This window comes from Hevea brasiliensis, chromosome 17 (genome assembly GCF_030052815.1).
Source record: "Hevea brasiliensis isolate MT/VB/25A 57/8 chromosome 17, ASM3005281v1, whole genome shotgun sequence".
Lineage (NCBI taxonomy): Eukaryota > Viridiplantae > Streptophyta > Magnoliopsida > Malpighiales > Euphorbiaceae > Hevea > Hevea brasiliensis.
Genome location: NC_079509.1, coordinates 7,733,611 through 7,757,502, shown reverse-complemented (window position 1 = coordinate 7,757,502; position 23,892 = coordinate 7,733,611). Strand labels below are relative to the sequence as shown.

General features: G+C 36.6%; 4 protein-coding genes and 1 non-coding gene across 9 annotated transcripts; 1 reads left to right on the top strand and 4 right to left on the bottom strand.

Annotated features, from left to right (window-relative positions):
- Positions 1–956: 956 nt before the first annotated feature.
- Positions 957–2,774, bottom strand: LOC110672484 (uncharacterized). Its single transcript, XM_021835277.2, has 2 exons — positions 1,821–2,774; positions 957–1,737 (listed from the first exon to the last, which is right to left on the bottom strand). The coding sequence occupies exons 1-2, from the start codon at positions 2,621–2,623 to the stop codon at positions 1,110–1,112; spliced, it is 1,431 nt and encodes a 476-aa protein (XP_021690969.2). The 5' UTR covers positions 2,624–2,774; the 3' UTR covers positions 957–1,109.
- Positions 2,775–4,140: 1,366 nt separating this feature from the next.
- On the bottom strand, positions 4,141–9,234 carry LOC110672524 (elongator complex protein 3). The gene is made up of 9 exons (XM_021835323.2): positions 8,694–9,234; positions 7,271–7,340; positions 7,021–7,193; positions 6,252–6,426; positions 5,772–5,938; positions 5,416–5,635; positions 5,216–5,320; positions 4,681–4,833; positions 4,141–4,385 (listed from the first exon to the last, which is right to left on the bottom strand). The coding sequence occupies exons 1-9, from the start codon at positions 9,161–9,163 to the stop codon at positions 4,221–4,223; spliced, it is 1,698 nt and encodes a 565-aa protein (XP_021691015.2). The 5' UTR covers positions 9,164–9,234; the 3' UTR covers positions 4,141–4,220.
- LOC131175757 (small nucleolar RNA snoR100) lies at positions 7,818–7,932 on the bottom strand. The gene has a single exon (XR_009145947.1). It is a non-coding gene; the product is annotated as a small nucleolar RNA snoR100 (small nucleolar RNA).
- A 214-nt stretch (positions 9,235–9,448) lies between the features above and the next one.
- LOC110672498 (30S ribosomal protein S21, chloroplastic) lies at positions 9,449–11,787 on the top strand. The gene is made up of 2 exons (XM_021835292.2): positions 9,449–9,988; positions 11,349–11,787. The coding sequence occupies exons 1-2, from the start codon at positions 9,543–9,545 to the stop codon at positions 11,458–11,460; spliced, it is 558 nt and encodes a 185-aa protein (XP_021690984.2). The 5' UTR covers positions 9,449–9,542; the 3' UTR covers positions 11,461–11,787.
- Positions 11,788–18,885: 7,098 nt separating this feature from the next.
- On the bottom strand, positions 18,886–21,440 carry LOC110665292 (probable ubiquitin-like-specific protease 2A). 5 transcript variants are annotated; one of them, XM_021825353.2, is made up of 7 exons: positions 21,275–21,440; positions 20,172–20,421; positions 19,904–20,074; positions 19,684–19,815; positions 19,522–19,603; positions 19,323–19,433; positions 18,886–19,247 (listed from the first exon to the last, which is right to left on the bottom strand). In XM_021825353.2, the coding sequence occupies exons 1-7, from the start codon at positions 21,333–21,335 to the stop codon at positions 19,176–19,178; spliced, it is 879 nt and encodes a 292-aa protein (XP_021681045.1). In that variant the 5' UTR covers positions 21,336–21,440; the 3' UTR covers positions 18,886–19,175. The 5 variants fall into 5 exon arrangements, with proteins under 5 accessions (XP_021681045.1, XP_021681043.1, XP_057996108.1 ...); XM_021825351.2 differs by having other exon boundaries at positions 19,904–20,071; positions 21,275–21,439; XM_058140125.1 differs by lacking the exon at positions 21,275–21,440 and adding an exon at positions 21,129–21,255.
- Between the last annotated feature and the right edge of the window lie 2,452 nt (positions 21,441–23,892).

Below are 23,892 nucleotides of genomic sequence, written 5' to 3'. Positions count from 1 at the left end.
TTGACTAGTTCCTCTGCCAAACGAAGTAGATATGCACAAGGCATTTAATGGAAATTGAGCTAGTTCAGGCTTCTTGCAGGTATCCTTACACGTCCTTCTCCAGACCACAACAAGTCCGGTAAATTCAAAGAGGGCTCTGTTAACGGTATCAAGTTGACAAATTGCCCTTGGCCAAGTTGACCAAGAGATGATTTGTGATCAACCCTGCATTGGCACTAGTTCTTTCTTGTGGATGGCATCTGGCTCCTCTTTATGTTCCCATCATATAGAAACCTGAATATATTCACATCCAGTTTTGTAATAATTTTAGTGGTTACTTTTTAAACACTTGTCAGACTGGATGCTGATTTATGATTCATTTCTCCAAAAATGTCTGCCTATACGATTGTCTTTCCAAATTCAGGTACTTTTAACTGATTATCACATTTATTGCAATTGTCTTGATGCATGCCTCAATTGTTTTTCTTCTACTCAGCAATACGTGTGTATATCTTATGCTCTCTGTTTAACACCTTAGGTGGATCTATTATCCTTAAATGTTACAATACAAAACATTTCAGAAATTAATTTGGATCAGAGTAGCTTTATCTAAAGCCAAACTTGCTTTGTCAAAAAATATCATGCATTTTAAATGCTTAAACCACTGTCAAATCTGTGCCACAGTGAATTTTAGCTGGCCTTCTCCCGGGCAATTCTTTCACAGATGCATCAACTCCCAGCCAATATTGTCAGGTTCCTCAAACCAGTATTTTCCATTTTTGCTTTTCTGGCGTCTTTAGCCCAAATAACCAGTTTGTCAATACGCTTAGTTGGTCTAATTGTTAGTTCTCCAGCTATCTCCATTACAGTTTGCTTCTGATTTCTATTGACCATAGTGTTGTATATTGTCCAATTCCCATTGCTTATGCCGTAGTGTGCTCCGAAGTCAGTTACAAAGCACCTTGCTCTGACTGGGCTTATAAAACAAACTGTATTTTTTAACTTGCTTAAATAAGATGACCTTGGAATAAATAATTGAGTAAATCAATTTCAGAAAATACTTTTCAGCCATTAGGATCATCTGTCAGATCCGCTTTCAATAAGTCCCAGGTTCCTGAAGGATTGCAGCTCTAGGGAGCTATGACCCCAAATGCAAGGGATATCAACTCATTTGATAACAGGAAACCATCTGGATCACTGAGCCGGATATAAGCCAGTCTGCTTGAAATCTCATCTTCATGTGTAAACAAGTTATTGAATTCATCTGCAGTCATGGCTCTTCGTTCCTCATCTAAGCAAACCACATGTCCAGTTTCTATATAAGGTTTATAGACCTTGCAGAGAGAATAAACAACCGAGCCACCAAATACATCTGTAAAAGACCTTATATCGAGACCTCTTGCAGTTCTAAGCGAGAGCATTAGAACATCCATGGCCATGTCCTTCGCATCAAGATGATTATTCCCACAACAATCCACTGCCCCATTATTCATATTCTTCACATAACCCATGTACTCTCTCATCTTCCTTGGCCTTGAAAACCTCTCTCCATTAACATAACTAGCAGAGCCAAGGCCAAAACCATAGAAAGGCTTGTTCCTCCAGTATGTAAAATTGTGCTTGCATTCAAACCCATCTTTGCAATAACTGCTAATTTCATAATGGCTGTAACCAGCATCAGAAAGCATCTGCGAAGCCATTCGATAAAAATCAGCAGATTGTGTTTCAGATGGCAGAGGAAACTCCCCTGGTGTATACCTGCAGACACGAAATTGAATCTGAAAATCATTACACTGCTGAAATCCAATGTTTTTGACAAAGGATGTTATCACCTGACTTACAAGATTCCAAATTTTGTGCCTTGTTCAACCTGCAAATCATATACAGAAACATGCTTAGGCTGTGCTTGAACTGTCAACCTCAAGCTCTCCTCCCACATTTGTGGAGTCTGGTGAGGGAGAGAAGAGATAAGATCCATGCTCCAATTCTCAATACCACATGATCCCATAATCTCAATTGCTTCATAGACCTCCTTAACTCCATGTGCTCTCCCACAAGCTTTCAACAACTCCCCTTGAAACGCCTGCACTCCCAATGACACTCTATTCACGCCCAAGCCCATCAACTCGTCCATTTTATGAGCATCGAAAGTCCCAGGATCCATTTCCATTGATATCTCAGTATCCTCAGAGAGCCCAAACTTCCTCCTCAACGTATCCAAAATCGACGCAACTAGCCTTGGAGCCACTAAAGAAGGCGTGCCACCACCAAAGAAGACGGTTTCAAGAGGTGGGTGAGTATTGAATTTTGACACTGTTGAAACTATTTCCAGCTGAAGCAATTCTACGTAGTTAGATATTCGAGGGTCGGTGTCGGTTGGGTTGGCAGAGCCGAGAGCAACGATTGGGAAGTCACAGTAGTGGCAGCGTTTGCGACAGAAAGGGAGGTGGACGTAAGCTGATGTTGGAGGGTGGTGTTGGAGAGGTGGGATTAAGGTGGGTGCGGTGACTGAGGACTTCTGGCGAATAGGTGGTGGGGATCCAGTGAATGCGTTGGTAATGACCAAGCAGGGTGGGAATTTCTGAAGAGTAGTGGTTTTGGAGGGGAAGTTTGAGAAAATGGGAGTGAAGGTTGATTTCAGCATCACTGGATTGTGATTCCTAGCAGGGATTAGTGGTGGCGAAGAAGGGGTATGCGTGTCTAAATTCCGTTTTGCTGGAGGACCACCAGCTGTTGATAATGAAGAGGATAAATTAGATTCCGTTTTGAATACCGACCTATATTATTATTATTATTATTATGTATAAATACGAATATTAGTTTTTTTTTTTTGAGAAAATAATATTTATAATATATTTAAATTTATTATTAAATAAATTTTGTAGTATTGTAATATAACTTTTTTTCATATTTTTTTTTACAATTAGTAATGATATTAAGACCTCTAATAAGACACAAAAAAATTACAAAGTTCATCTGCTTAAGAGGATTACAAACAAAAAAAATTCCTCATGAAATATTTTGGAAGCTATAATATGAACTGCAGCATTAGCCATCCTAGGAACAAAATAAGATTGAATAGAGGTAAAATCTCTAAAAAGATAAGATAAATCATTAATTAAACCATAAAAAATATGAAGAGATAGAACTTCCTTGCATAGTTGCAATTAACTCCTATTAAAATTGATGAGAAGGGTTTATTTTTTGCTAAAAGAATAGCATTTTGATAAGCTAAAGTTTTGAGGGTAAGAGGGTCCATTATACAAAGAATCCATTTGCAAAACCAACCAAGCAAATATCTTTAAGAGTTCCTGGCAATAACAGCAATAGAGCCACACATACTTCTAAGAAAACTAGCAGTTACATCAAAATTTACTTTGATAATGAATGGAATGGGAGATATCCAGTGAGGACGAGATAAAGAGAGCACCCTCGAACGTGTAAGAGTGAAAGAAGCTTGAAAATCATCAAGAAAATTAGTTGTTTTCGTAATAACCTCTTGAGAAGACCATTCCTTATTGTCAAAGACCCAGGTATTTCTACTCTTTCAAACATACCACAAAAGGAAGACAAGTAATTGAGTGAAATACTTGAGATTTTTATGAGATGCAACATCGTCTAAGAGTTCCAATCCAATGGAGTGGCAAGAGTGCGAATTCTAAACGGAAAGCGTAACCATATTTTTATTGCTCTAGGAAAACCATATGACGTCTTTTCATAGAATTGACATAATGCTTAAACTACATCTTTTGCAACAATATATTTACTTTTTTATTCAATTGATTAAATTTATAATGTAAACAATTAAATATTATACATATTTTGTGAAGTTCAAATGATATCACAATTTTTCTTTACGTCATTCATTTAATATTTTTATTTGAATAATTTTAAATTAATTAAATATCATTTTAATAAGTCAAAATAAACAAAAATCAACTTAACAAATTTCTTCATAAAGAAATTCATTATATGTATATATATAAATTAAATAGTTTTGGATTTTATTATTAGTTTTTACTAATAATAAAAATTATTATTAAATTTTTTCGCTAGTACAAAATACTTTTTAAGTTGCAATTTCACTTTATCTAGTCGAGGGAGACGTTTTTCAAAAAGGCAAAACGGACAACATGAAACTGAAATTATGCAAAAAAATAATTAACTAAAAGTTAACATTTTCTATTAAAACAATGGTATAAATTACAAAATTTTGTTGCATCACATATTGGCTAGCCGTGTCAATGTAGAGCAAGACATTTAACCATATAGGGGCCTTCAAGCTCATAGCCAAGTTTCCTATAATAGTGACGGGTTCCCACCCCCGAAATCACTGCTATTTTAGTTGATCTATGCTCCCTGCGAGCAATCCGCTCTGCCTCTTCCATTAATAGTGTACCGTAACCCTGCCATCACAAACATGAGTGAGAAAGCGGAAAGAAAGATGTAGTTAAATCCCCTGAGAAATTGAAGAATTAGTTTCCCTAAATATAGACAATTAGCTGCCTACAGACTCTCATGTTCCAACATTAGTATGAAAAATTATCATAATGTGAACTGTGGTTACTGATAAGGAATAAATTTTGTGATGTCCTCAACCAGGAACAATGAAGGAAAAGAGAACAACTCTTAACCACCACTAAATCCATTTCCGTCCACAAATTACATTAATTTAAAAAAAAAAAAATTATTGTATGTTACCTGGTGTTGCAACTTGTCTGCATCACGCCCATGAACAGGAACAGCAGTTCCATAAACATGGAGCTCACGAACAATAGAGCAATTTCCCATGAGCTCTGGGCAAGTAACATTTCGACCACATTTTCGCAATCGCAATAAACCAACGAGGATATCCTGCAACCAAACAGAATTTTGGAAAGGTTCATTTATGTTCAGATTCAGCAAACAAAAAGCTTCTCTAATGAGCATTAAGAAGCAACCACACCGAAGCAAGTCAGTACTCCTCAACTGATAGCAAGGATCCTAAAGCATGTTTGGTACATTGTATGAAATGTAATGAACTGAAAATGCAATGGGTGATGAAAAAGAAATTCTCCAGTGTACCAAAAAATGCAGGGTCCCCAGCAGTCTACAACCACATTTTCATGTGATAACTATCACTGTAACTTAGAGTATTTGCAAATAATTAGGTGCAATCATACTATATATCCCTTCCCTTCCAAACGCGTACACACACATGCGCATGCCATGCATGCAGGAAAGGTGTCCCACTTACCTGTCTTGTATCCTCGTATGAAAGAAATGTTTCCCAACCTTCATTTGCTGTATAATCTCGGCGAATGAGCTCAACTTCTTCTGGTTTAATTTTGTGATGAATGTCCTATGTTTATTACAGAAACATTTGTCAGGATCTCAACTTTTTCCAAGCAGTAGTATAATACCTCATAAAATGGTGCAACGACCCCTTTTGCTTACCTGGATTCCAGCCTCACGCGTACGGACATCACGGCATTTCAAACCCAAGTCATCCATTCGAGCTAAAGCTAGCTCCCTAAGATTTCCCTTATCAACCCCAGATGTAACCAAAGGCATAGGAATATCCCGTTGAACTCTATAGACACGTGTCCAAGGCGGTACCATGGCTAGGATTCTCGCTACAATATCTACAAGTTGCTCAGGTGGGTAATTTCTGTACCTGCAAGCAGGAATAAAAATGATTAATGCTTTTACATTCAATCACACAACCTTCATCTTCAAAACCAGAGATCAGTCTTTTCATATAAAATTTGCATTAGGAACAAGATTAAGCAGTAATCAAGAACAATCAGGACCTGCCAGTTTTCCAGAGCTCATAAAGCCCAGTTCCACGAATTACGAGTGTGGGATAAATTTTCAGCCCATCTGCTCTAAATGAAGGACTCTCAAAGAACTCTCGAAAACTTTCCAAGTCTCGCTCAACCCCAACATTTGGAAGATCAGGCATCATATGAGCAACAACCTAAGATAAAGCATTAAATATTAATAAACAGATACAGGTAAACATAAACAACTAGAATAGTAATTAAGAGTACACAAACCATCTGTTATGTAGAGCATCATTTTGAGGGGTAACAATATGATATAAAGTGGCCTCATCATTAATTGAAAAGCCATAATTTTTCTTTTTTAGCGAAAGCATGAACATTTAGAAAACACCAATGCAATTGGGGGAAAAAAATCAGTCTTGTAAACATGAAACCATAATGAGGTGAATACCACTATTCCCAACTTTTATTAAAGACAAGTGTATATATAATAGAACACTACCACACCTTGAAACCAGCATCCTTTGCCAAGCAAAAACAATCAGCAACAGCAGCTACTGTGTGTCCTCTATTAGTATCCCGAGCAACATCCTCATATGTGCTTTGAACTCCAATCTCCAATCGCGTACAACCATAAGAAAGCATTTGACGCAAATGAGGTCCAAGGCAGTAATCTGGCCTCCTATATATATATATTTTTTTAAAGCGAGGAAAAACTTATTTTAATAATTGTGAAATAAGCATTGCAAGCATGTAAAATAAAATGAATTAATTTGTGAAAGTGGATGGACTATTTCTCTAAATCCTGGCACTCATTGACCTAAAAAGATAAAAATAATTAATCCAGTGTAGAACATCCCAATTCAGTATTGATTTTACTCTTGTTACTGTTTTATGCAACCCACCACTTCAAGCAACAAAAATACACAATAATGAGTCATTAATTGGTATCTTCTATGTTTCAAAAAAAAAAAAGGGTTATCTTCTAAAACAAAGAATACACTAACACACATACCTCATGAATCATCATGTGCTTATATGAAATCTGAAAATTTGTGGGAAACATTTGATGTTACAAAAAAAAAAAAAAGTCAGATGGTTAGATCACATAGGCTTTTCTTTTCCTCAGTATATCCCTTGGATAATTAATGGTTACCCAAAAATAACAAGAAGCATATTCATCAGGGGATTAGCAAATTAGGATCTCCATCTCATGCAATTCATATTATAATTAATAGCTTTTGTTTTTGAGGGGACAATTAATATAATAACTTACGTTTCAATTGTCATGCCAATACACTTTGTTGCACTATGCTCAGAGTAGGCAACTGCCTCTTCAACATTGGCAGAAGTGTGTCCTGACAAAGCATCATGAAGATTCCTTATAAAGTAATCACGGTAGTCTGCTGGCAATGACATGAACGTACCACCCATCAATATGAACTCGACCTGAAAACACATACCCATGTCAACCTCGTGACATGAGAATTTAGACAGCTATAGTAAAAGAGGAGAATAAACAAAACCTTATCTACACTGTGGCCCAACCGCTTAAGTTGATCAATCCTGCTTCTAGCCTGAACATATGGGTTATATCTGGAACCACAAAGCAAGCAGGTAAACAAAATAAATGATTATTATAGGAAAAATCAACTCAAATACTACTCTTCCAGCATAGTAAAACAAAAGGCACAATTCAATAGAAAAAAAAAAAGTTAAACCTAATGGTTGGTGAAGATAGAGGTTAATGAGTTAATGGATGGTGTAAAGTGAGTCAATATTTATAATAAAGCCATCCTCACACATATCATATGACACTGCAATGTGTAACCCCTTTCAAGCATCGCATTTTCAAAGAAAAGATGGTCTTACATTCTCATCTCTTCAAATTTCAAACTTAACAAATGAATAGTATGTCATATCCCATGGTTCTCTACTAGCCATTACCTGAAGCCTCAACTAGCCTATTAGCAAACAAGCATGACTAACTAATAACTATATGCAAGTAACTCCTTTTATTTTTCCACTTTTTAACTTTTATGCATATATTTGAGAAGAATGATTAAGGGGGCAAAATTTTGGTCGAAACCAGGGCCCAAATCAAAGCCCACCAACAGAGGCATCAGAGAGAGCAGACATGTTGACCATCAATTCAATTTCTGTGCGCACTACCATGCTACCTTCATTCTGTAATAAATCCAAAGAATCGACTTAATGAACACAGACGATGAAGTTAAATTCTTTTTATTTTCTCATATAAATGCAATGACACAAAAAAGCTGAAAAAACCGAAGGGAACTGGAAAAGATAACAAGAACATTCACTTGGCGATTGCATGATAGATGATGACATGTTGGAAGGAACACAAAAGCAAAAAATCTTCAGGGACATATGAAGGTGGAAATTGGAAAATGCAATGACAAGCTAGAGACTAATAAAAATCAACAGATAATAAAGTTCACTGAAAATGCAAATCCAATGGATTTTTAATAATATAATATAAATGTAAATTGATATAATCCAATGGATTCATGTCAAAATGTAAATTGATATAAATGCATCACCAAGAACAAGAATTTTTAGAATTTGATGTGTTCGATAATTTGTAGTTATAGCTCAAGTAAACGCAATTCGCTACAATTTTCAGAAAGCTAAACACACTACAACCGATCATATAATGTAGCCAATAACCAATATTCGAATCATTTACGGTTCATAACGGGAAGCATAAGACTATTGATAGTTCAATAGCAATTAAGATAATCAATTCTTACGCCACTTCATCACTCATCTCCTCTTGTCACCAAAAGGTAAAAGCTTAATTTCTAAAACCAGATATACTCATATACATTGATCAGTCTTAAATTAAATTCCTAGTCCTACATAACCCGCAACAACTTAATTATTGATTTATACTAGTTTAGCACTTTATCTGACACTAAACCTTACCTGGCTCGAATTGCACGCATGCTAGTAGGTTCATAACCAGTGTAGGACTGCGTGCTGTACTCAAAATCTGAATCCGGCCCACCAGGACAATAAACGCAAATATTTCCCGTTGTTGCAATATGCGGGCACCGATGCGGTTTCGACATGACGGCGACGACAGCAATTCCAGAGGCGGTGCGAACCGGCTTGGCGCGGAGCTTCGGAAGTAGCGATTCGCGGTCGGACTCGGGAAGAGCCGCGATCATCTCCACGAGTTTTGGGGCTCGCGCAAGGCCGTACTTGCGGCAGGCGGCGGATTTAATAGCGTTGAGGTCCACAGTTAGGTTCTTTCGCGAGAGTTCCACCATGGAGTTGACGATTTCTGCTATGGCTCGTACCCGGGCTTCCTCTTCACTCAGGCCGTGGGCTTGGTATCCACCCCGACCCGGCCGCGGCGCCTTTTTGGACTCGGAGATTACTGCTGTTGCCATCTGGAGGAGAAAGAGAGACACAGAGAAGCTAAACACACGCACGGAGAAGAAAAGGGAAAGATAAATCGAGCGCTCGAGCTCATTGATGGTGTTCTGTGCTATTAACGTCGTCGTTTTAAAATAATTGAATTCCCTTTTTTAAGAAAGTTCTTTTTTTAAAAAATATTTTAATTTATTTTTTATAAATTATATTTTAATTTATTTAATTATATTAATTTAATTTAATTTTAATATAATTAGAAATGGAAATTTTTATTAAAGATAGAAAAGTGAAAAATGGAAAAACTTTTTGGCAGTTGTCTAACCATGTCAAAATTCAGTAGACAAAAACCGAACCTTGAAAATAACCAAGCTTGCTACTTGCCAGAACTAAACCCGCATGGAACAATCGGCCATGGCGATCTCCTCTCTCTCCAGTTTCTTCTCTTCCCTCCAGCCCTCGAGATCATCGGCTCCTACTATTCTCTCTATTTCCTCTCAACAACTTCGGCTCCCTAGAATCACACTTTCTGAATGGACCCCACTAGTGGCCGCATCCAACCCGGCACCATCTTTTATTTCTTTGACTACCGCTGGTGACAGTGATATCTTGTCCGTGGTGTGTCCTTCACTGGCATATGCAAAAACTCTTCACTTCAAATCGGGGTTTAATGTGCAGATTAACGTGGAGGAGAACGAGCCTGAGGATAGAATACTCCTTAGGTTCAGGAGAGCTGTCATGAAGGCTGGTATTCTACAGGAATGCAAGAGAAGAAGGTTCTTTGAGAGCTCCCATGACAAGAAGAAGAGAAAAGCTAGAGATGCTGCTCGCAGGAACCGTAAGAGGTTTGTTTGGGATTCTTCTCTTTTGGGTCTGTTCTTGTTGGTGAGAATATGCAGGACAGACGAAACGGTTGATATTTCGGGAATTACTTGTTTTGGTTCTTGCAATGTGGTGGAACCCAGTAGCTCAAGTTGATTTTTTGTCTTGTGATCTCTTTGGTTGATATTATTTTCCTCCAAGTTTTAGCTATTTCATTGTGCACTTCGATTTAACTTTTTGGGTTTTAATTGCTGCGAGGAAACTCAGAAATTTTTTATTGGATATTAGGTTTTCCAAATATGTCTTTCTACACTGATGGATCTCTTTGATTCTCATGACATCTCTATCTGGGTTTAATATACACAAGACACCCGTTTTTTATATGTTTGTTGTTTGTTGTCTACTGCTAATATTTTTTTCATGTGAAAAATGAAGATCGTTATACTTCAAACCTAAGAACAAGGTCAAGTTTTCCTTTTCCTCAGTGATTATTATTTTTAATCTCATATCAGTAATTCACTTGAAACTGTGAAATCCCCATAATATATTCTGTGCAGTAGGGCCTGCAGTTTTAGTTAGTTTTATAATTTATCAGCATTTAGTTGAATTTGAAATTCAACTTTAATTTCCTCAACGAAAGTGTATATTCAGAGAATGCAAATTGTGAATTAGATGCCTTAAACAGACATGAAAAAACCTGAAATACCATTTAATATTAATTTCATTCACATAAATTGCAGTGTCAACATAAACTAATTTAGCTGCAGTAGATAATAAAATGCTAGTAATAATCCTGTATTGATGTTTGAGGTATAAATTTTTGAACCATAGAATGCTGAAGTTTCTGTCAAAAATGTACTGGTGGAGGTTAGAAATGTAATGCAATCTTAGGGACTCAGATTTGTCTTACGCTCAGATGAAGGGATGTCTTTTATTTTGGTCAGTCCTGGCCATGTTAATACTTCATAGTTTTATTATCTTTCCCCTGCTAACTCCCTTCAACGTCAGAATGGAGCATGGACCTTATATATATTTTTCCCCATTATCTTTCTTTGAGTGTTCTTGCCTTTGTTAGCATGGTGTTGATGTGTTTTTCTTTGCTATTTTCTGTCATTGAGTGCTGTGCTTTAGGTGAATCTTACTATTGTTTGGAATGCCTATCTCGTTGGTTGTGTATTAGTTGTTTGGAAGTTTTGGGTACAGATGCTTGAATTTTCAGCAGTATTGCTTGTATTGACGCTAATTATACCTTGTTAACTTGTATCCCCAGACATCCCGCGCATATCTTCTCTTCCCCCTTTGACAAATTCTATGATCTAAAGGAGCTGAGAAAATTTTGTTTGCACACTTACTTTATTGTTAATTTATTTCTATCAATGCCAGGCACCCGCGAAAGAAAGCGCAAGGCAAAAAGGAAGCACCAAAGAAGGAGGAGAAGTACAATGATGAGGATGATAACTGGGAACTTCCAGAAGGAGAACTTCCTTATTGCTAACTGCATGTTCAAAAACAGCCAAACTTCAACACCAGAACCGAGACTTTTTAACAGCTGTACTTTGGATTGTTGAATGATTTCGCTCATGTAATTAGATTGACTGAGCATAGACACAGCCATACGGGTACAGCCAAGCTTGTTAATATCAGAGATGCTTGGACTGGGTTAGCAGGTTTAGACTTCACACTCGTTAAATGCTGAAGTGTCGGTTTTTTTATTCTCAATATGTACAGATTTATTATATGAATGAGATGTAAAATGCTTCATACTGAGATCAATGTGCTTATTTCATTATTTGTTAAAGAAGAATATGCTGCTCAATGCTAATGCTCTTTGTCATTACTTTTTGGGAGAAGATTATCAATAGGCATCCTGCAGTTTCCTTGTCTTTAAAACATGACTATTTGTGGCATGGTATTTTGCGGTCGCCTGGACGATTACTCACCGAGGTGGAAAAAGTGAAGAGTCGCCACTTTAATTTCGAGGGAAATTAAAGAAAACCATCTGTGAAAATAAATTGAAAGAAACCATTTCGAAAACAGAGATTTCAGGTTCGGGGTCTATATATGGGCGGGGAAGTTGTTAGGCACCCCGCCTCGTCTCTCCATGAGGGTAAACAGATTTAATATTATGCTCTTTATAAATTAAAATCGATAATTAGGGGTTAGAATGATGATGTTAATCTTTTGGACAGATAAAAAGAAATATTTGATATTTCACTGGTTCGGGTTACCCAAATACATAAGTACATGAGATGACCCTTAGTGAGTCGGTGTTGTGTAGCGGATTTTTGTTTAGGGGGTTACTTTGTGTATTGTGATATTTTAGTTTGGATTTAAGAGAATTCGGGTACAAACCTCTCCCAATCTCTTAGAGTAATCTGTTTAAATTTTAAGTGAGTAATCTCGGATAAGAACTCTCATCCGATCTCCACATATTTAGTAAAGTTTTTTGTTGAGAATCGGATAAGAACTCTCCTCTGATCTCTTCGAGCATTTAAAGTTTAGCGTGAGGAATCTCGGATAAGAACTCTCCTCCGATCTCCACATACTTAATAAAATTTTTGGTTGACAATTGGATAAGAACTCTCCTTCGATCTCTTTAAGTATTTAATTTAGAGTTTAACGCAAGGAATCTCGGATAAGAACTCTCCTCCGATCTCCACATATTTAATAAAATTTTTTGTTGAGAATAGGATAAGAACTCTCCTCCGATCTTTAAGTATTTAATTTAGAGTTTAACGCGAGGAATCTCAGATAAAAACTCTCATCCAATCTCTTTAAATATTTAATTTAGAGTTTAGCGCGAGGAATCTCGGATAAAAACTCTCCTTCGATCTCCACATATTTAATAAAATCTTTGGTTGAGAATTGGATAAGAACTCTCCTCCGATCTTTTTAAATATTCAATTTAGAGTTTAGCGTGAGGAATCTCGGATAAGAACTCTCCTTCGATCTCCACATATTTAATAAAATTTTTTGTTGAGAATCGGATAAGAACTCTCCTTCGATCTCTTATTTATTAAAATTTCGTATTGTACAGTCTTATGAATTAAGGAATCTAGTGATCGAGGGCACAAAAGACCCACGTGTAGATTTTGAACCCACTGAGCCTTATCTGGAGGGTAGACACGACACCGAACTTCTTGCCGATCTCTTACGTGATCGCCTTATCAGAACTCCTTAATCCGATCTCTTTGGTTGCTCACTAGGAATCCAAACTTGTCGGATTCCCGATTTATTACATTATCCTCTGGGCTTGCTCCATAGCCCGACCTCTAGACTTATTTGGTTTAACCCACTATTTGACCTTTTGTTACAACTTTTCTTTTTTGTCATTTTTATTTGTTTTGAAAACTCTCATATCGAAATACCCATGCCTACGCTCTTTTGAATAGTTATAAGTTGCCTACAGGATGAACGTCTACTGTTGAAGAAAATAAAAACCAGATGATGATAAAAGGGATTTGCAAATAAAAATAAGAGAAGACACAGGAAATGACTACTAGCCTAGACAACTTGTTCTGAAACTGGATATGAAAGAAACCTTAAAAAATTGGAGAAAACCAACCAAGGGTATTCAACAAAATAACAGTTTACTACAACTATTTTGGGATTTTAATGTAACTGAACATAAAAGAAATTTTAAAAAGGAAAGCTGGAGAAGATAGACAAGGGCATTCAACAAAATGGCAGTTAAAACACTTACCTGTGGAAGATTGAGGCTATTGAACTAACTCTGGAGCCACAAATATTCCTGCGTTGAAGGCTGGTGGTACAAGGATCAATGCTTACTTTGAGATTGGGAGAGCCAAGTTGAAATGCGGTAGAACCAAAGCAACGGAAATCAGGTTAGAATAAGATCAAGCTGAAAGAAATAATGGGTTGAGATCGGGGGTTGATGCAGACGAGACCAAACGAAAACGGTAATAGCAGAGTGATGAACAAACTGAAAATGAAGAATTTCAAGGTTCGTAAACTCTGTCACTGGAGATACTCAAGAAAACTAGTTCCTGGAGTTCCTCGGTTTTATGTAAGCTCAAAGTAGCAAGACTGAATTGATTTTCAGAGTCTTTCCACTATAATCACCACCCTTTTTTTTTTGTCCGTTCCTCAACAGTATTGCATGCAGGTATTTATAGGGAACGAGTGCTCCTAATGAAAGGTCAGGATCTCTTCTGGGGAGATGGAAGGTTTGGATTTAAAAAGACATGATCTGATGCCCGAGAATTGAAGAGAATCAAAATGGACGGCTGAGATCCTATTCAGAATATTTGTCCTTTCTCCTTTCCAATCCAACGGCTTAGGATCTTCCTGTCAAGATGGATCCGAAGGCCGGGAACAAAAGGCGCTGGTCCTATCGTCCACTTTTTGATCCAAGGGCTACGGGTTTGTCCTTACGAGTAAGATCAACGGCGGAGATTCAGAAGCACAGGACTGTCATAACTGTCCTGGCGTCTGTCAGCATTGTGGGAGATTCTGCAAATGAAGCGTGCGGTGAAAATTTGATCTTGCCTGCAACGCTTTAACTACCTCGGCTCTGATTATGAAGGAGATTATTGGAAGTCTTTTGTCTTCTTTTCCGATCTCCATTCCTTCCGATCTCTCCATTATGACCCCTTTTCCGATCTCTCATATCGGGCCCTCTCCCGATCTTTCTCATTCTAGAACCTTCCCTTCTAATTGATCTGCCTCAGTCAAAGCATTTAATTCTTTAGTTACCGATGCATCCGCTTTGGCTTCCGTAAGTAATAAATGCTCAGGCCCCCTATATATACGTCTCAGCGAGGAATCTCTCCCACATTCCATTTCTCCTTTTTCCATTTCGCACTTCTCCTGTTCTAGTTTCTCCAGCAATATTCAGGCCATGACGACCGCTTTTGATCTTTTTTTGACTGTTCTCTTTGCTCCCCGACTGAAAATTTATGATCCCGATAATCGGAGAATCATGAGAACCACATTTAATGATAGTGAAAGAACCGGACTAATTTACAGATCCAGATCGAAAATATCGATCGTGCCGATCTTTAATCGATCTACCGATATAATCGATGAATTGATTTCGGGCGAGAGGACTGCTAATTTCCCTTTTAATATCGGTGACCGCCTCTTGAAGTTCATTTGGCTCCTCACCACATCGGGCATCCCGACTGCAGCTCGGTTCTGGTCGATGACATCGACGATGACTCTGCTTACCATCATGAGAGTCATAGTCACTCCATCTGAGCTGCACATCTATCCGGTGCCTATGGTTGGCTTTCTGATCAAACATATCTTTTGAGTCAGCTATAAGACTAGGCTTTGACATAGGTCCTTACTAGGTAGGATGTAGTGTCGATCTTTAGAGATCGCTCAAATGATGTAATCTAACCTTCAAAGGTTCCTAATGATGTAATCCGATCTCTTGAGATCACCCAAATGATGTAATCTGACCTTTTGACAATGAAATGAAATTTTATTTGATAGTTATCATTTAATTATTGCCTTGATTAATTTCTGATATCTTATGTGCATATCCAATCTGGTTCCTAACTAAATCACCCTTAGCCGATCTATGACTCTGAACATTTACCTTATTTCGACGACCTTAGTTAGCCGATCTCATTTTATTTTATTTATTGTGTTTCTGGAACCTTCCCGCGACGCATTAGAAAAGCGGGCAATTACACCAACCGATGCACCGCTTGGGACTCTGTGAGCATTGAATGCTCACACAGGTATAAATAGGAGGGGGGTTCCTCAGTTGCTCCCTTATGCCATTCTCAGCACTCTGCTCGCAATTTCAACTTTCTCTCATTTCTTCAAGTTTTTCCGACACCGATCACACTCTGGTAAGGACTTTAATCCTTCTCTTACTTAAGCTTTTCTATTTCTTTGAAAATGAGAGGCGCCGAGGGTCAGAGAGCGGCGAGCCCTCCTTCCGTCCATGTCTCGTGGTCATCGGATGAAATGAAAGTGGTCGAACCAAGTGGGCGATCTGAACCTCCTACGACTTCCGCTTTAGTTCGTGGTCGAGCAGCTCAATCAAGACAGACATCTTCCTCTAGTAGAGAAAATCTTCTGGTGGATGAGTTGCCGTCGGTCCTCCAGGAAACCAATCTGCAATCCATTAGTCAAGAATACAACCTTTGAACCGACTCCTTCGAGCTTATCAGATGCCATGGCGATCTCTGAGCCGATCACTTTTTCGATGAAAATGATGTAATCATGGTGTATGAAGAGCAATTAAAAGCCGAGCTTCGGTTTCCCCTTGATGACTTCTTCAAGGAAGTCCTGAAATTTCACCATGTCTCGGTAGCCCAAGTACATCCGAACTCGTGGCGAATTCTGGTAGCTTTCAGAGACTTATGCCGAGCCAAGAAGCTCGATCCTACCGCGAAGGTTTTTTCCGAGCTGCATAGGCTTACTCGCCGAAATGACGACGAGTACTGGTTCTTCCAGGCGAAACCGCACTGTGGGCTTTTTACCGATCTCCCCTCTTCACTGAAGAATTGGAAAAATCGCTTCTTCATGCTGAGAAGCAAAATTCCGAACGGTTTCGAGGGTTTTCCCCCGTAGCTGGCAATATCTGATTCCGCCAATTTCGAAGCATGTCGCCCTGAGTAGGGACGAGGGTGCCATTGTAATGGAACTTAAGGATCTGGAGGCCACCCAGAAGTTCTCTTGCTTATATGCGGTGATGGCCGAGCTGAAACATTGGATGATGCGGCTGATCACTGATGAAGAATACGGGCTCCAGCTCTCTGACCTCCGCCCTGGTACCTTCCCCATCTCTGATCTCTGAATCTTAGTGAACTCACTGACTTTTCTTTATGCAGGTATGGCGGGCGGCGAGGCTTCCAAGGAGAGTCGTAAGCGGAAGAGGGAGATCTCCAGAAAGGTACGGGAAATGAAGATCGTCGCGGCATCACAAACGCCAAGGCGGGATTCGAGAGAAGTGCCGGGAGACTTGTCTCGACCTTCGGTACAACCGGTCCCTGAAGTAGAGGTAGCTCCTTCTCCCCCTCGACAAGAAAAGCTACCACCTCCACCTGTTCCTTCGAGTGCGGAAGGGGGACCTTCCCAACCTACTGTGAGGACCCTTTCCCACGGCGCCCAGGTCCTCATTCACTCTCTGGAGAAGAACCGATCTATTCAGGAGAATCTAGGCTTGGCCAAAGTTCTGGGCGCTACCATATGCCGTCAGGACGATCGGAATAGGCTGACCCCGGGTAGCATTGACGATTTCCTGGCCTAGATGATGAGTTTGAGCGTAGAGAGCTTGGTGAACCAACATATAATCAGGGAAAAAGCCCATCTTCTGAGGCAGGAAATTCTAAAAGCGATCAAGGACGCATCCTCTGCCCAAGCTCAACTTTCATCCGCCCAAGATTATATTGCCGAACTCGAAGGTCAGATGAAGTCTTACGAGGATAAATTGGCCGAACAGGCTCATAAACTCGGAGAGGCTCGGGCGTTCTGAACTGCTGACGTCGCTTGCCTCACTGAAGAACTCAGAGTGAAAGAAGAAGAGGCTGTAATGAGGGAAGCTGGTGCTTATGTGAACGTCCACAGCAACCTCTTGGCTGAGCTTAGGAGGCGTTATCCTGAGGAAGACTTCTCTTGGATTGTGGACTTGGCTCCTCGAGACGAAGAGGAGAGCGAGGAGGAATCAGAGAGAGAGAGGGAGAATGAGCGAAATGTACCGAGAGATCAAGCTGGGGGAGATCCTCCAGCCGAATGACTTGTAAATGTTTACTTTGGAATGAAATGAAGTCTTTTTGCTCAATTTTTTGTTGAGATCGGAAAATGTCCAAATTGTATAAGTACTTAATTGTTTTGCACGCACTGGACGGTAAACTTTAAAAGCAACCATTAACCAAAGTATGAGAGATCGGAAAAATATTACGGATAAGCTTGAGATCGGGCTGAGCCCCGACCAAACACCCAGTAAATCTTTAGAACATTGGAAAGACTTGATTTGAATTTTAGGATCGGGATCATCAATAGACCGGACATAAACCTTTAGCTTTATTTTGAGAAATGGACCGGACATAAACCTTTTAACTTTATTTTAAGAAATATCTGGAACACACAAGTGTGGGACCCGATTCTAGCATTAGCTAAATGATTTTCCACTACATTTGTAAAGAGAGATCGGAGACGAGACCGAATGGCATGGGGACCGGGTGTTGGTTTGATTCCCTTCGACGAGAGATTGGAAATGAGATTGGATGGTATGAAGACTTGACATTTGTTTGACCTCCTTTGACGAGAGATCGGAAAGCCATCAACTAGATGGGAGATCGGTCAAGTCATTTGTAACCGAAAAATGTCGAGTGGGGATCCATTTCAAAGTCGATTGACTTCGGGGGTTCGGCCAAAATATGGTGTCGACACTATTCACAGTAACAAATTGAGCCAAGCTTACTGCAGTCTAAGACATCTCTTATTGTGAAATGTGGGCTTTACTTAATGTCTTTTAGGCCATTGAAGTTGCTTGAACAAGGTTTAAGCTACTCAATTAACAAGCACTTAATGATGTTACTGCAGAAGCTCATCAGTCAAGGATTGGCTAACTGATGGTACTTAGTTTCCAAAAGGAGAAAAAGCCTTGGCTGCGAAGAAAATCCGCTTAGCTAAATAGCTGAATTTTCTGAAAAGACCACTCTTCTGTTACATAAAGGAAAATGATAAATGACACATTAGCTAGGTGATGTGATAGATAAGTGATATCAATGACACATTAGCTCTTTCTGGGCTCTTTGTGGCGGTAACTCCTTAATATCTACATTAACAAATAAATAAGAATTTAATTCTGTATATAATTATAATATTAATTAAAATATATTATGAAATTAGTAAAATTAGCATAATTAGATATGATCATAAAGGGTAGCAAATCCAATGGATTTTTAATAATATAATATAAGAAGGAGAAAGAACAAGAGGAAGCAATGTGTGCTGATGCCTTAATGCTTATCATTTAGGAATCAAGGAACCTGAAAAAGATCAATGAGAAACACCATGTTTTTAGCAGCAATCCAGTAGTCAAACAACAGGTTTCCAGCATTTAAAAAAAAAAAAATCACATTATACATCAAATGGTAGAAACAGAAGGCAGAACTTTAAAAATGTTCCTCTCCATGAATGGTGATTGCTAAACCATGACAGAAACTGGCAAACCATTCATAGCTTATTGGAGAATGCCAATATTATGTATAGCAATCAGGATAATCACTTTCCAAACAAATCCAGTTCTGCAAAAAAGTTGTCCATGCATTGAGGACTGAACCAGTGTTGATTCATCTGCATTGCATCAGAAAAATAGTTTCATTCTATCAATAAAACTTTCTAATATATGAAGCAGTTGTCATTACTTACAAAATAGGGGTAGTCCTTGATGCTAAAATCCTCTGGAGCCTCTTTGACAAACAAATTTATGAAGTAGAGAACATAGATGCCACAGTCTTCACCATTGCTTTGCTGTGGTACCTACAAATATTTCAAAAAGGCATATGGAAGCAAATTTAAGTGAAATCCGCAGGTATGTGTACAATGACAAAGTGAGCATTGTGGTTACCTTAGGTACCAAGAATGGAATCTTATAAATCAGCTTTTTATTTTCATCCCTGCCCTCTGATCTATAAATGTCTAACACAAACCTGAAAAATAACAAACATGTTAATGTGCAATATGGCAACTATTGCTGACAAAATAACCCAATTCCAAAAAATGCTCTTACTTTCTTATATCTGGCTCAAGGCGCCTTGGGTTTGCCATTTCAAGTGAATCCAGTAACAACATGCAAGGTGTTCTGGCTTTTGACTCAAAGCTCTCACCAAGGTGGCAGAAGATCAATAGGCTCCAATGACCCCTAAAAAGATAACAATTTTGACTATTTAAAATCCTGTGCACCAACCAATAAGGAATAGATTGACTGCCAAGCCTATAAAGAATCTTACCAGCAAACAATGGGAACAAGCACATATTTCTTCAAAAAAATTTGCTTTCTCTTTATCCATGTAAGCACCTTCCCCTTAGAGGATGCCTTCATGTACCAGTAAAACCACAAGCTATCCAGGTAAGTGAAGGAAGTCCTCTTATCTTCTGAGAAGCTCCGCCACAAATTTCTACTAATTTCAAACATATTTTGGGAACATGATTAATAAATTAATTCACTAAAATGTACTCTTGCCATAGTATAGTAGTGTACTGAAGGCAATAGCTTACTGGAAGTATCTGTCAAATTCTCTACTATCTAGTCTTTTCTTTTCTTTAATTACTCTCGCAATTCTACACTCGTGCTTCCTCCTCTTTGATCTCTTACGAGAAGGGAAGGTACCTAAAAAACACTGGGGTATTGAATTGTATCTCCAAAACTCTGCAGCCTGTTGTTTATTTATCTTCTTGCCATTAGAATACAAGCTCGCTAGCATATGCTTCCAACATGAGCGATGTTTGGACAGTCGAGAATAAGCCTCTGTCAGAACACAACATACATCAGCATTTTTTAAATTCCCTATTCATCATCCATCAAGTATTTTTGACAGATCAGTTCAATCACACATAGAGATGCCTGTGTGCAGATTATCATGGCCTATAGAAAATGACAATCCAACACAATTTTACTCTACATTGCTAACTACAACACAAGTCACCTTTCTCAACTCAGTTGCTGGCAAGTATAAACCGATGCCCAAACAGAATTAATAATACAATTAATTGGGAGGGTCCGATCGTTATTGTTTTTGCAAATTGCATTGGTTTTGGCCCTGAAGGATCAAAAGCAGCATGGAATAACACATTAAAATCAAACGCAGATACCCCATTAAAAGTCATGCTTAAGTATGATACTCATAAACTTTTGATAGATGGAATTAAAATTTCTCCATATAGTCCCTCCACAATAAAATCCTCAAAACATAAAAATTGAAAAAAAAAAATGTATCTTCCTAAAGAACGACTAAGAGTAGAAGGGAAGGGCGCAGGAAGGGAGTGGGGGGGGGGGGGGGGGGGGGTGGGGTGTGTGGTGGGGGTGAGGGGGAGGTGTGGTGGGTAGAGATTTTGTTTGTGTTATTGATTTTGCTCAATTAAGACAACTTGGCTGCTGAGAAAATTCCCAACTGAAATCAAAAGCGACATCATGAAACATTACTTATGTTGCAAACAAATTAGCATGTACCGTACCAAAAGGTTCCAAATTTTCCTCACTTTTCCTTCGTTTTCTCAACAACCAAAAGGAGGAATATGAACAAACATACAACCTCATTGATCATTGCTAGCTAGGAATAAAAAATTTTTTAAAAAAATGAAGGGCCTGTGATATGGGTTACCTGCGAGTCGAGATTCAGTATCATGCAGAAGAGTTCCACCATCACACTTTCTCATCCCCATTGTTAATAACGAAATCAAGCAAAATTTCCCTCTCTTTTGAGAAAAAGAAAACGTATTGGTTTCGGTGTCTGATTAACGATGGATTATCCAATGATACCGGTTAGATATTATATATTTCGCATATATAAGATTTATTTTCTTTATTTAAAAAAATAATAATTAAAACACCAGAATAAAAAATATATTTTTTTTAATTTAATTCCAAATAGACTCATATTCAATGATTTTCGGATAAATATTAAACAGAGACTCAATTTTTCGAGTGTTTTATAGAGGTTATTAAATTTTATTTTTTTTTTCATAAAATTAATTAAATTTTATAAAAATTACAGATATTGAAAACTAAATTTAGTGATATAAATAAAAAATTATTAAATTCAACCCCATCTTTCCAAAATAAGGAATATATTCTTCCCATATAAAATATATCATTTTTTAAGTACATTGAAAATATAATATATTTTTCTTAATAAACCATATGATAATCGAGATTTTTTTTGGTAAATACAGAGTAGATCAGAAAAATTACTAACGGGGATGGCTAACCTCACATGGCAAAGCCAAGAAACAGTACCAAGAAGAGGGTCACATGGGAAAGCCAAGAAGCAGCTGAAGTAGCTAGCCCATCTGCAGCAAAATTACTCTCCATGTACACATGCAGAAGCTTCACAAAAGCAGCTGAATGGATTCAATCAAATTCAATTAAAAATTAAATTAAATAATAAATAATTTCAATATAAATTATCAATAAGATTCTATTAAATTTTATTAATAATATTATAAAATTTAATCAAATAATTTAATTTTCACGCATTGTCAAAGAATTATGATAAAACTAAAATTGCTTAGTTGATATTTTTTCATTAATTAAAATTTAATAATTTTATAATCATATATCTTTTAGTAAATATAAAATAAAATCTTTTTTTTATCAGTTTATATGTTAACCCGTTTTATTTGTATTTTTATAAAATAATAATTTTTAAAATCAAGCTCATCTAGTAAAAATGGGTTTCCTTCTCCTTCGGTGAAGTAAAAAAGATACTCGCCTTTGTGTCTTTCTTTTCAATATGCCAGCTTCCAGGGGTAAGCAATTGGTTCAAATCAAATCGAATCGAACTAAATCGAATTAAATTATAAAAATTGAATCATCAAATTTAGAAACTGAATCGAATCGAAATTGGTGAAAAATCGAATCGAATCGAATCGCTTTATTTCGATTCGGTTCGATTTAAATCAATCGGTTTGATTTTTTATTGACTTTTTAATTTAGACTTAATTTTCAAGTTATTTGGTCTAATTTTAACTTTGATTTGAACCTAATAATCATTAATCAATGAAATTAAATAATTAATATATATAAAATTAAATATAATTCATAAATTTTCTATAAAAATAAATTAATTCAAAAATCGATTTCGTTCGATTTGACTATATAAATCACTATTCGGTTCAATTCGGTTTAACTGATTTTTTTTCTCTTCAAAACCGAACCGAACCAAAATAACTGAAATTTTTATAAATTAAAATCAAACCGAACCAATTAAATTTTAAAACCAAACCAATTGAATCGAATTGACTTGATTCGATTCGATTTTTCGATTTGAACAGAATTCTGCTCAGCCCTACCAGCTTCCATCATCCAAATAAGGGTGTGAATGAGTCGACTTTATCGGATTTAACATATTTATTTCAATTAAATTCATCAGATTAATTTAGAAAATATTGAAATTAAAATTAATAAAATAAATTATAAAATTAATATCTTCAATTTTTATAATAAAATGGATTAAGTTCAATTTGATAATTTGAGTTATAGTTTTTTTAATTTTTTGAATTTATGCAATATTTTCTAAGGTTTTTATAACTCAACTCACACTTATGCACACATTAAATTGAATAATTTAAAATTATTATTTTTTATTAATTAAAAAATAATAATTTAATGCATTTAATGTCAAATTATTTTTTTCGATAATAAGTTTTTACAAATTTCTTTATAATCACCATAAAAATTTTTTTTATAATGAGGGTCTTTATTGTTTCATATTTTATTGTCTTTAATGAGTATCAAATTGGATTGTATCGATTTAATAATTTTTAAAATTAAAAATTAAATTAAAATATATTAATTTATATAATTTTTTGTAAATAGTTTATTTAATTAATTTAAACTTGAATTATTTTAATTATTTATCTGTTGACATAAATTTTTTATATATTTATTATTATATAAAATTTAAATACATAAAAATTTATTTTTATTGATATAAAATTTTTTATTATATAATGTTATTACCTAAAAAATTAAAATTTAAATAAAATTTAAATTATTTTTAGTAAACAAATAAAATATTAAAATTGAATTACTTTATTTTAATAATTTCACTAAAATATATCAAAATAGTAATTATTATTATTTACGAAGACTTTAATTTTATGATATTTATTTAATATTTTTTAATTGAGTTTTAGTAAAATTATGATTAAATTTTAAATTTTATTTTTATTAATTAAATAAGTGAATTGAGCTTAAAAACTCTTTGCACAAATTGTA